This window comes from Chanodichthys erythropterus, chromosome 18 (genome assembly GCF_024489055.1).
Source record: "Chanodichthys erythropterus isolate Z2021 chromosome 18, ASM2448905v1, whole genome shotgun sequence".
Classification (NCBI taxonomy): Eukaryota; Metazoa; Chordata; class Actinopteri; order Cypriniformes; family Xenocyprididae; genus Chanodichthys; species Chanodichthys erythropterus.
Window position 1 is genome coordinate 28218523 of NC_090238.1, and position 13851 is coordinate 28232373.

General features: G+C 36.2%; 1 protein-coding gene across 1 annotated transcript in view; it reads right to left on the reverse strand.

The window, feature by feature from the left end:
- alk (ALK receptor tyrosine kinase) overlaps nt 1-13851 on the reverse strand; it is a 504605-nt gene that overhangs the window by 27524 nt on the left and 463230 nt on the right. Inside the window, exons 12-15 of the mRNA XM_067367730.1 lie at nt 5264-5429; nt 1774-1921; nt 1449-1559; nt 388-529 (exon numbers count right to left, since the gene is read on the reverse strand). Of these exons, the coding sequence (XP_067223831.1) occupies nt 388-529; nt 1449-1559; nt 1774-1921; nt 5264-5429 (567 nt within the window). The remainder of the gene's footprint in view (nt 1-387; nt 530-1448; nt 1560-1773; nt 1922-5263; nt 5430-13851) is intronic.

Below are 13851 nucleotides of genomic sequence, written 5' to 3' on the forward strand. Positions count from 1 at the left end.
AACCGCCACAAAATCATATTCAATCTTAGACTGGATTAAGGACTATTTTGAAACACAGGCAGAAAAGAAAATGAGTATGTCTGTGTCCAAGGACAGAAAAAATAAAATATTGGGTTAGCAACAATTTTCTCATAAGCAAACCTGATATCCAAGTAAACAAAAGGATAGTTCCAACTGTCCACATGAAGCTAAAAAAAAAAAAAAAAAAATCTGCTCTTTGTGCAATATTTTCTGCTTCCCGCCATTGTGATCTGTTTGCCAAATGGAATAGGCCTAACATCAGACTTGTTCAATAATAGCATGCTAAAATTAGTTTAAATCTTTTACTGTATAACACAGACAATCTGTAATGTATTACAAAACTGTTGAGAGGCACATCAAGGTTACCTGCAGTGCCTGATTTTCCATTGCGGCCAGGGATGCTGGGATCCCCGTCCATCACTTCTTCTGGGGTTTCTGATTGGCTGCTGTAGCCACGGCCTCCACCTCCAGCAGCAATGAGTAGTGGAATATGGACTCCATTCACCACCTGTAACCGATGAAAACATGAAGTGTGACAAGAGCTGAATGTTTCAGATTATCACTAAAAACTGTTCTGCAGGGTTGCCAGTTTGTTGCAAATATGTTAGCATGTTATTGTGTGGTTGCTAGTGTGCTCACACTCAGGTTGGTTGCTTACTAACCCACCCAATCTCTATATATGGCCAGGGTCTCTTCTTCAATTTATGGCTTTGAGGACATTCTCACCAATTATAGTTTCCTAAATGATTGGATCCTGGGGCCGAATTCATGAAACATTCTTACATTTTGTCTCAGGGGGGGACAGAGTCCAGGGAGTGAATTTAATACATCCCCAATTAGGGTCCCACAGTGAACCTCAGCCATTTCCACCACTGCTGGCACCCAATACTTTTTAAGCATAAAAATGATGTGACACACAAATACTGGGTGAAACATTCAACTGTAATTAGATAATTCTATTTTTATTGATATTATTGGTACAGAATAAAATGTATTTATAGTTGGAACTCACATGAGACTAAAATAATGCAATAAACATTAAACAACATGAAATGTCCCATTAGATTTATTACAGTTTTTCACTGTAATAGTAAGTAAACTTTAACAGGTTAAAATTAACAGGTTTTAGTAACAGTTTATTTTACAGTGTCCTTGTTACACGTTACAGTCCTAATAACCATTATACATGCAACTATACCTAAACCAAACCCTAATCCTAACCCTAAAGTAAGTACCTGTAGTTAATTAACAACACTCAGTACTTAAATGTGTATTTACACTCTAAATTAAGCGTAACTCAGATTTTTTACAGTCCTTTACTGTACAGTCATTGATTACAGTGTGCTTTAAAAATGAGCAATAGATGAACACATATTTTTATGTAAAAATAATCCCAAATTATTAAAATGTATTTTCTAAGGGGTCACCTTGAAGACATAGGTGCCCCCCCCTCCTCCGCCACCCCCTCCTTTGAGCTGGGTCTTGTTGATAGAGGGTCCTTGCTGTTCTCTGCAGATCCGTTCCATAGTCGGCACCATCTAACAAAACAAAACAAAACAAAACAAAACAAAACAAAACAAAACAAAACAAAACAAAACAAAACAAAACAAAACAAAACAAAACAAAACAAAAAACACAAAACAAAATACAAAACAAAAAAGAGATCCTTTTACGCTTTACAAGATGCTAAACATACTTCTTTTTGTTTTGTTTTTTTGAATAACAGAAATATTGGTAGAAAGGATTACTCACATTAGGGCAAGCGTCCTCTCCTTCCTGTCCCACTAGAATATACAGCAGCTCATCCTTCTGTAACAGGAAATCTCCGGTCATGTACACCCCATGTGACTTGTGAACAGCCAGGACGCTGCGTCCACCAGCTGCTCCATATGCAGTGATCCTAAACCCAAGACAAATAAGTAAGCAGTCATTTAACAGGTGCTTTCACCCAAAGTCACTTACAGAGCTCTTATTACAGGGACAATTCTCCTGGAGTGACCTAGGGTTAACTGCTTTGCTCAAGGGCATAATGTCGATGGCTCTTGACTTACTTCTTACAGGGATCTAACCGGCAGCCTTCTAATTACAAGACCTAACTTTTAGTAACCACCAGGAACGACATGGGAACCTCTGTGCCTCTGTGTAATATAGTGAGCTGCCCTACTGCCTATATAAGCAGCATTAACTGAGATGGAACCTCATCAAGAGACTGGAACACTACATAAGCAGCATCTCATGTAGTGCATCTTGTTCCTAAAATAACAAACAAGTCAATATTAAATTACGGTCAATATTTAATTTTTTTTTTTATATATATATTATTTTTCAGTCAATATTAAATTACGAAAAGAACTACGAGTTTCAGTTTGTGGTGTATTTTTGTAAGTTTTATAGGTTTTCAAAGTAACCTGAATGTAAAGTAATTAGTAATCTGATTACTTTTTACATGCAGTAATCAGTAATGTAATCAAATTACAATTTTAATGTAGTAATTTGTAATTAACTTACCCAACACTGGAAATGACATACATCAGTATTGGGTAATATAGTCATTTTAATTACTGTATTTTCTAGAAAATAAGCCACACCAAAAAAAAAAAAAAAAAAAAGAGAGAGAATGAGAAAAAGGTACATTATAAACACTATAAACTAGGTGTTGAATGACTTCAGATTTTTTTTTTTTTAAGTTGACATTTATGTGATTAAAGTCGAGTCAACATTGACTAGTTGCTGATGATGTCATTAATGAGCAAATAACCCTGAACCTCGACCTGAGACTCAAACGCGGGTTGCTTTGTGCACAGCTATGGCATATGAAAGCGCTGCCCACAAGGCTACTGCTCCTACATAACTTATTTTTATCAGTTCTTCTGTGTTTGGTTTGTTATTAGGGTGACCATACATCCTCTTTTTCCTGGACATGTCATCGTTTTGGACCAAAAAAAATTTCTAAATCGCCCAAAACATCCGGGATTCAGCTTTTGCTTTCTACAGTCATTATTCCTTCTCACATGCAAATTTGGGATATTGCATAAAACATTTGCAAATAAAACAGCGTTTCAATTCAATGAGCTGAAGAGAACAAAATCGTCACTTCCTGATAAACTGGCGCTAAATATCACTAAGAAAAGTATAAAATATATAAAATAATTTTCATATACAATAAAGAATTTGCACCTATTATTTTGTTCAGGCATTACAGAAGGACCAAAACAGCATTTCAGATGCTGTGCAACGAGATTGGTCAGCTGATTGTTCCAGTTATGCCGTCCCATCGCAAAGTCAATGTCTTTTTTGATGTGCATTGGAATTTATTCGGTAAAAGTGTTTCCATCGTACTTTATGTGCATGTTTTCACGTATACCAGAGAACACAGGGGGGACTGAAATTATTTTTGACTCAAACAGTAGATTTTTTTATGTCAACTGATTTTTTATTTTAAAGGTGCCCTAGAACTTTTTTTTAAAAAGAAGTAATATAAGTCTAAGGTGTCCCCTGAATGTGTCTGTGAAGTTTCAGCTCAAAATACCCCATACATTTTTTTTTTTTTTTTTTTTTTTAACTGCCTATTTTGGGCCATAATTAGAAATGAGCCGATTCAGGGTGTGTGGCCCTTTAAATCTGGTGCTCCACGCCCCAAGAGCTTGCGCTTGCCTTAAACAACATAAAAAAAGTTCAAACAGCTAATATAACCCTCACAATGGATCTTTACAAAGTGTTCGTCATGCAGCATGTCTAATTGCGTAAGAACAGTGTTTACATGCACATGTTTACATTGATTCTGAATGAGTCTGAGGCTATGCTCTGTGGCTAACGGCTAATGCTACACTGTTGGAGAGATTTATAAAGAATGAAGTTGTGTTTATGCATTATACAGACTGCAAGTGTTTAAAAATGAAAATAGCGACAGTCTTGTCTCCGTGAATACAGTAAGAAACGATGGTAACTTTAACCACATTAACAGTACATTAGCAACATGCTAATGAAACATTTAGAAAGACAATTTACAAATATCACTAAAAATATCATGTTATCATGAATCATGTCAGTTATTATTGCTCCATTCGCCATTTTTTGCTATTTTCCTTGCTTGCTTACCTAGTCTGTTGATTCAGCTCTGCACAGATCCAGACGTTAGTACTGGCTGCCCTTGTCTAATGCCTTTCATAATGTTGGGAACATGGGCTGGCATATGCAAATATTGGGGGCGTACACCCCGACTGTTACGTAACAGGTAACAGGTACGGTGTTATGTTGAGATTCGCCTGTTCTTCGGAGGTCTTTTAAACAAATGAGATTTATATAAGAAGGAGGAAACAATGGTGTATGAGACTCACTGTATGTCATTTCCATGTACTGAACTCTTGTTATTCAACTATGCTGAGGTAAATTCAATTTTTGAATCTAGGGCACCTTTAATGTCGACTAGTCTGTAACCCCTACTAGTATAAATATGCATTGTTGTTTCCCTCACTCCACAACAAATTCTTTAAATTTAACAATATTCGGAACAGAATTAAATATACATATAAAACAAACATTTATTTATAAACACCAAGCCTTAAAGAATTTATTTAAAGTGAAACAGAAACTTCCAAAACGTTGGAATATAAAAAGCAGCATGCTTCAGATAATAATAATAGCAAATTCCTGAAACTATGGTAGATCAAACTATATGTATTGGTATTTTTAAGTATTTAATGATCTATACAGTCAAAGTTTCTCACAACTCTGTCAGCCATCTTCGATGGATTGTTTGAGCTGAATTGTTTTGATGTTGTTTTTCCCACAGAGGCCAATTACAATGTTTTTGTATTTTTAGTATTTGGCCAAATAAGATATTTTAGCAGACAGCCTGTTATCTTTCGAAATAGCCTTTGCGTCAGGAGCATATATGCAGTCTTAAAATGTTGTCTAGGTCGGCAGTTCACTATGAAAAGAGCTGGGGAAAAAAAAAAAAAAAACTGTTTTCTTTACAGATTTTGCTTAGTGAATGTCATTATCAGTCTAGGTACTACCTCAGCAATGCAGCTGATGACTTTGGAAATGTGTTTTCTCATTCCTCCTGCTCCAAGGACAACAATTACCTGAATGACCTGACGGGCTTGATAACAGGCAGCAATTGTGTCGAAGAAGAATGTCTTACCATTTCATGGTTGAAAAAGTAACTGTTAAACTCCTAGAGGAGGATATTTTGGCTTGAGGTGGTTAGGACATTATATGTGTGTGTGTGTGTGTGTACCTGTATTTCTTAGTCTCTGGGACCCGCCACATCTGGATGCCCTTGAATGGTCCCTTAGTGCCAACAGTGACATTGACATTGGTGTTCCGGTAAGAGTTACTGCACTGAGTTGGCGTTGGACCGTCTTGTCCTGTCGCTCCACAGGTGTGGAATATCCACTTGACAGCTGCAAACACACACAAATGCCCACAGATACAGCAAAGGTACCATTAGATTCATAAAACAAGAATATTTCTTATCCAGAGAAAATGAAGGTGAAAATAGAAAGATATGCTTTGTGATGTGTTTGGCTGGCTGAGCTGTCAAAAAGCCACAGACTATTTATGATTTTTAGTTCTTAGCTGGAAACCTGTAGAATGTAGCAATGGTGCTACTTTAAGAGTTAATTCATTGCTAAATGTCAAATGCACTTATTCGTGAGAGGAATGAGGTTCTGACGGAGTTCACTTCACTAATACTGTCAGCGTTCAGACAAAATATATACTTACTTTTGGCTCTCTCTCTCACACACACACACTCAAAAAACCCTCAACGGATTCTAAAGGTTAAAATGTGTTATAGACATGTCGCACAACATTTCATGTTTCTGACAGTTTTATCAGCTTTATGTCAGGACCTACAGCAGAGACTGAAGGCTGGTTCACGGCATCTACATGTGCTATTTATTTGTCTTTGTTTACGCAACTGTTTAACTGCTAGTAAATTGGCCAAGAACACGGTTTTATTTCAATATTTTTTTTTCTGTTTTATTTTTATTCATTGATGTCCTACAACAATGCAATACTGTATAGTGCATAGCCTTGTGAAAAAGAAGTACACCTTAACATACTTTTGAAAAGACTACTTGCACTTTAAAAGAATATAAATATGCGTGAATGTAATGTACATTTTCGTAAACTTTGTTTTACAGTTTACATTTCTATTAAATGCAATTAGCTAAACTTTTGACCCACTTAAGTAGGATTTAAGTACATTTTTATATGTAATTTTGTCTTTGAAATATGGCCCTGTACTGTCAAATGTACCGACAAGCATGTATGGTTAAAGGTGACCTATTATGTTCCTTTTTACAAGATGTAATATAAGTGTCAGGTGTCCCCAGAAGTTTCACCTCAAAATAATTTTTTTATTATACCATGTTTTAACTGCTTATTTTTGGGTGGGAGTAAAAAGTGCACTGATTTGGTGTGTACTTTTAACTACAAATGATCTTTTGCTCCCTACCCCCAAGCTCGCGATTCCAATACAATGAGGCATAAACAATGGAGGAGAAGCTCACACAGCAAATATAACTCTCAAAATGGATCATTACAAACTGTTTGTGATGCAGCATATCAGATCGCGTAGGTATGGCATGTATTTTGTGAAACACATTCAGAAAGTCAATTTGCAAACATTACGAAATATATATTAAATTGGATCATGAACAATTGGTATCGATCCATCTTTGAGAATCAACTCACCTCCCTTCACATAGCTTTAGTAATCCTGAAGACATTCAGGTGTGTTTGATCAGGGTTGTAGCTAAACTGTGCAAGACAGCTGCACTCCAGGACCAGTGTTACTGGTACACCATTTTCGCTTGCGAAAAAAAATGGTGGCACCATGGGTGGAAACAGACAGATTAAGGAGCGGTACTTTTATAATACGAACCCCTTCCTATGTCACAAGGAGAGCGATATGATATATCCCCTTTAACTAAAATATACTTTAATATAATTTCAATTGAAACTTGTATATCATGTATTTAAATATATTTGTAACTACACATTTGAATTTCAAATTAATTTGGAATTTAGTACATTTAAAATATATTAACTAAATATGAGAAGAGTATCAAGGTGAGAAATATAAAGTCTCTTTTGACATTTTGGGCCAGTGAACTCCAAACTACCAAAACTACCATTCGGAATGCACCTCTTTCCGTGCAGTGATGTTGTTCTACCCAAGTCTGCATCTGAACCTATAGAACACACCAGAACACACCAAGCTGACGCCGACGAACTAGTGGCGACGAAAGCAGACTGCGGGGTTGGCTCACTTCGGCAGCGTCTGTTTCCAAAGTTGCCCTGACATACCAAACCGACCGGCCAAGTAGCACGTCAGTTCTGCGCCTGCGTGAGATGAAATGCCTTTCCGAACCAGCAGGCAGCAGTAGCTGAACAGCCAATCAGAATGATCAGAAGGCCCGATGGACCGACGAGCTCCAACACCGATTCAACATTTAGAATCAGCCGAAAAAAAGCAGATGAGGACCAACTTCAGCCGACGGTGCGGAACACACTGATAAAACTTAGTCGGCCGACGAAGAAAAACTGCCCGACCGCTGACCGTCAGCTTGGTGTGTTCCTGCCTATAGAGATCTGTAATTAGATCTGAAGTGAAAGAAAGCTTGTTGTTGAGTTGTATAGAGATCATGTGCCAGAGAAATATCACCAATTATGGTCTTATACTTCCTTTTATTAGAGATATTGAAGGTTTGATTGGTGGAAATGTCTGAGTCATCGGAAGCTGAGTGGCGTTACTCAGTGCATCATGAGGGTAGCAGGCTGCTTCTTTTTTCTCATCAAGAGAAGCAATCACGTAGACAAAGTCAGAGGAAGTAATCAAGGAGACAAAGGCCGAAGGAGCTGATCTGACAGAAGAACATGCTCCCTCTCTCCACAGCGCTGAAGATGAGTCAGCGTAAGGCAAACTCCCCAGTTTGACTGGGCTTTACTTGCCAAAATGAGGTGCCATGGTGGCAAAGGAAGAAATCGATAGTGGAGGATGGAATGGGAGAGGGCAGGAATAGAGAAGAGAAGGAAAAATTAGAGATAACAAGAGGGTTAGCAGATGCATGAACGGAAAATCCAATATTTGCACAATTGATCAAAAACATCAAAACATTTTTCAAAGCTATATCAATTATCCATGACTGAAGCAAGGGAAGACTGATGTGCAACTTGATTTCCCTTTGAGTTTAAATGGGAAAAAAAACAAAAACAAAAAAGCCCAGCCAGGAATAGAAATTTATGCCGACCAAGGTTTTTTCTATCTATCTATCTATCTATCTATCTATCTATCTATCTATCTATCTATCTATCTATCTATCTATCTATCTATCTATCTATCTATCTATCTATCTATCTATCTATCTATCTATCTATCTATCTATATACATATATACATATATATGTATATACACACACACACACACACACACAGTGCAAAGCATAAATGAGTACAGATTTCCGAATTAGCAATTACTCAATTTCTTAGAAGACATGTTAGGGTTCTTTACAGATATAATGTTCCAGCAAGTCTGCTTAATCAATTACCATAGAAGCATGTCAAAATTATTCAGGAAAATAAGATTTTCTTATCAAGGTGATTAAATGTTGTGTAGCAAAAATGAGTACACCCTCCTAAAAGTTACTAAATAAAACAAAATAAAAATTTTCTGGTGTAAGTTTAAGGCAATGTTTGATCAAAAGGTAAGTATGTTGAACCAAAACATTTAAAGATAAGTAATTTCTTGACAATTAAATGTGTTATATAGCCCATTGAATCATTCCCAGACTTAATGCTGACAACAATGGAACCACTTGGGAGAGAACTGTCAGGAGACTTATTTCTTAGCACAAAAGAGGACAGTGGTACAAGAGGATTACCAAATCATTGTTTCAAGTGTGAAAATATAGCAAAAGTAACACAGAAATTCAAAAACAATGGACTTGTGACAAGGCCCCTGAAATAATCAGGCCTTTGTTTTAAGCTTTCATTTAGTGATGAGGGATTTTTTTTTTTTTTTTTGCTAGACAAAGACCAGGAGAAATACGAAGCGAGTGTCTCAGATCCAGCAAAAGTTATGAAAAGAGTGACTGCTTATCTCACAGAGTAAAATGCAGCCTGCAGAAATGACATGCATGTTTGTTGTTCTCACTGGAACTACCTACTGTAGTCAAAGCACAATAACGTCAGTTAGCCATTTCCAAAGCCCATATTTTCAAAATATAGATTCTGGGAATCAATACTCTGGTCTCATGAGACCAAATCAATCATTTTGGATCTAACAGCATCCAAAATGTTATGGTGTTGCTAGAGGAGGAGTACAGTGAGAAGTGCCTGGGCATTTAAGGAGCTCATCATTCATGAGTTAAACAGGACAGATGTGACAATTTGTCATTAACTTGTGCAGTATATTCAAAATTATGGAGGTCATACTAAGTGCTAGAATATTATACATTTGTTGAATTAAATATAGGGTGTACTCATTTCTGCAATCCTTAATTTAAACAAAATTGGCTAATTTACTTATGTTATCGCTATTAATGACATTGTACATTGTATATATACATTGTATATATATACAAATAACACTGGTTGGCAGACATTTCCATCCAAACCCTCGTTTCGCTTTGTTTACAATCAGAACTTTTTAAGCTACTACTCCGGTCCAGTGATCCAGTGAGCGAGTTCATTCAAATAGCGCTAATGTAAAGAAAACCAGGCTGATTACATCAGAGATGGCAGAGAGAACAGAGACTCACATTGCGTTTTCAGTGAATTATTCATTCCAATGTTTTCACTTTAAAGCACAAGCTCATATTCTGTGATCGTTTCTGAAGAGCGCTCATCAGAACGTCAAAACATCTCAGCACTGTATGGCCAGATGATACGCAAACTACAATTATTGGCTAGATAAAGCAAACCACTGTCTCGCTAATAAAGTTTTGATGGATGAGGATTGCAATCAAGGTAAAGACAATTGCGAGGACATACAGGAGTCATATAGTAAGCATGCGTGAGTCTGCTATATTGATGCGCAAACATGTGGTCTGTTCTGTATCGCAACTTCACTTGTCTAAAATGTAAACAAGCTCTTAATTTAAAAAAAAATATGAAAAAAATTAATGTGTTAAAAAAGAAAAAAGGTGTATGCTTAATTTCACAATGTGTGATTAATCGCAATTAAAAAATGTAATCTACAGTATATGACTCATTTACTCCCCCACCACCACCACCACATGAAATTGTTTGCAGTGCTACCAATTCAAGAAGGTAGACTGATTCAGTGTAGGTAGAGTGAAACCAATCATTTTCAGAGAACACTAAGCACTGAATGTTCCTCCTTTTGCCTTGTTAGAAACTGGACAAAAAATTGGACAAAGTATTTTGACCATTCACAGCTGAAATACACCGGATAACGCCTTGCATGATTGAGGCTCTGCTAATGAGTCCTGATGAATAGCAGATTAGCTGATCGTTCAGATTTATTAAGGCTGAAATGGCGTGGGAGTCATTTCACAATCACTCAAGCACACCATATTGATAAATGGCTATGCTCAAATGAGCATGAACACAAGAGGAACACCTGTATATGCTATGGGCAAACAGATCAGTCTTCCCAGTGATGATGGCATTTGGTAGGACATTTTCAAAGGTCATGTGGAACATGTCTTTTACAGACTGATTTGTTCACATTCAATAGATAATCATGGTAATGTGAAGCAATGTTTTACTGTACAGTCCTCATGACCAATTGTGATCATTTGAAAGCATGATTGTAGGGAAATTTCAACTCTGTATATAGTATTTTTACAGAGAATGGTTTAGATTTTTCACATGTGGTTTGATTACAAAATGGCACCTGCACAAATGAGAGACTGAAAGAATGCAAGTTGCTGTACAAGGCAATTTATTGGAGAGGAATGGAAATATTATACTATAGTGCATGTGATTGGGAGCATGCAAAGATGCAAATGATATATTATCAATAGATCATTCTTACAGTTTGGTGGATTTTATGTGTTTTATGAAACAATACTGCATATTTTACATATACTGTTATTCAACTCTCATGCCACATGGTTTTCCATGTTTAGATGCACCCCATTAACACAAATTAATAATGATTAGTACTTAAAAATAATTTAAAAAGTCTTCACTTTGAAATCAAATTTTCATATACATTTCTAAATTAGCAATTTTGAGTAATAGCATATACATTAACTTATTTGACTTCATGACTCCTTGACATGACAAATTTTAATGTGTAAAACTGTGAAATTAGTTTGTCTCTCAAACTTCAGTCCACCCTGTTACAGTGGTGCTACTTGCCCTTTCAAATCTTAAGCATATTCTCTAAATCACATGGACTTTCTAGAAATGACATTTCCTTGGAGGGAAAGCAACTCCAAGAACAAAGTAATTATCGGTTATAAACTCTTCTTTCTTTTCCTGTTTAGAAGACTTTTAGCATTAAACATAACATGTCCACCTTATTGTGTCAATGTACATTATACTGGATATGAAAATATGAATGTTAATCTTTTGCTAGAATGTTTTTCTTTCCAAGTTTTTAACTGGCTTCATTAGCTTAAAACATCAACCATTTTAAGGTCTTCCCTGTTACACACTGAATTGTAAAAATGTCATGTAACAGAAGTGGACAAATTTCCTAGACCTTTTCTTCCTCTTATAACAATAATTTAATTTTTAACACAACTGCTCAGTTCAAAATGCACCAAACTGTAGGGACGACCCCAACAGCATTTCCATGATTTAGTACGGATTATGACATGACTTGTGCCTCACACTTCTCCAGACAATTTTAAGCAGACTTTTGAAACTCACATTTGTACCAATTAAATTAACCAAACTCTGATGTCACATGCACTCAGGTGTGCACCAAAAGCTGTAGTGTAGTGGCACCCTTAGATGTTGCAACGGGCCTTACAAAACTGTTTGATGTGAATAAAAATGGTGCAGAAATAGTCCAGTAGATGGCACACTTTCTTTTCTCCACAGTGCACTCATAGACTCATAGAGATAGAGAAAGAGAGAGAGAGAGAGAGATGGTATCCGAGCCTCTGTTCATAAGCATTCATCTTCTATATCCATTAGAAATCCAACATATTTGGTGTACTCAAGCATTTCAACAATTTCAGTGTGCTCAGAAGGAATTATGTGGTCTGGACTTTGAATTAGGTGCTTTAATGTTTATAGAGAATAACTCAAAACTTGCTGTGAAAACAAAGACTCCCGAGTCTTTATAATGCACAGCGCTACCTTTGTTGGAATTTGGAGTGTTGTTTGGATCTGGCATCCATGTCAAACATCAAAATATGTATAATTTATCAATATTTATGAAACTATTTTATGTGCAAAAAGTGTTTCAATTGACATTATCACAAGAATTATGATTAGGATGATATAGTTTTGACAAAATGTATTTATGTTGGCTCTCTATTGCAGTTTAGTTTTAATTGAAATAAAATAAATAAATAAAATAAATAAATAAATAAATACATATCACTATTTTTGTTTTCCCATAATTTTGCTGTTTAATGTTTGAGTCATGGGTTCATCAGAAACGGTGCTGACTGCAGACACGCTGAAATATCGAATGAAATGTATCCACAAGTTTCCTACACCCCATGAGGCCTTGCGTCAAACGTGGGAGTGTCTTCCGGTTCGAAGTAAACAAGCTGAACGTGACACTCATTCATTCAACAGCTGACAGTCATTCAAGATTTAACGATCCAAACTTGCGAACGTTTGTTTTTTACTTAAAGATTTAAGATTCCAGCATCAATATTTGAACAATGTTTTAAAATAAAAAATGTTACAGTAACAGTATTTTATTAATTTATGTCAGGAGTGCACATCAATCATGCTAAATCTAACTGATATTTATATTGAAATAAAAAGAAAACGCATACCTATTCAGTTGCGTCTGCTTCCATTTATTTACGATCACAATAATGCACAAAACAACTCCACTAAGGCTTTTAAATTCAAAGGCTTAAACTTTTAGAAATATATTGATAACATACCCTATGGTTACATCACTTTTCTGGGCATTTCTATTGATTTTCCTCTAAATTATGCGATGATTGCAATCCGAGGACGTTTGCGCGATCTCTCCGTCTATCTATCCCGATTTCAGCCAGAGCAACAGAGGGAGCTCATGAGAAGACAACAGGATTTATGAGTTAAACAAGTTAACCGGAGTTTGTGAATCTGTATGCATTTGTCAGGAATCAACAGGCACAGGGAAGTGATGGATAAAACATTAACTAATAAATACACGATTATAATCATATAAGAATTGTCTACGTTCCTCAAGCAGTCTCTGATATTTTCCATAAACGTGTGTAATTATTATCGCAATGGTTAACATAAGTAGTCTTTAGCATCGCATACAGTGAAAACGCGACTGGCTCTGGCACGCACGACACGTTAGGAGTAAAATATCACATCATAAGGCTTTGGTGCTAGCATCAGTGACAGGTGAAGAACAGACAGTGGGTTGTTCATGTATTGCAGGGTTAGGATGCAGCAGCACTTTCGTGGAAGGTCAGTAAAGTAAAGGGCTATTAAGGGCACGAAATCTGTTTGTTGTATTGTGATATTATTAAAGGGGTAGGCCTACTTCACCCCTGGAAATGAATGTGTATTTAAAATTGGTCATTTATATAGTAGAAATGTGAAATTATTTTTGAATTTGGAGCTTTCTAGACTGAGAAAAGGCAGAAAATGTATTTTTGACTAATGTGGATGAAAGACAACAACTCCCAGAATGCACTTGTTTTGCTGCCCTT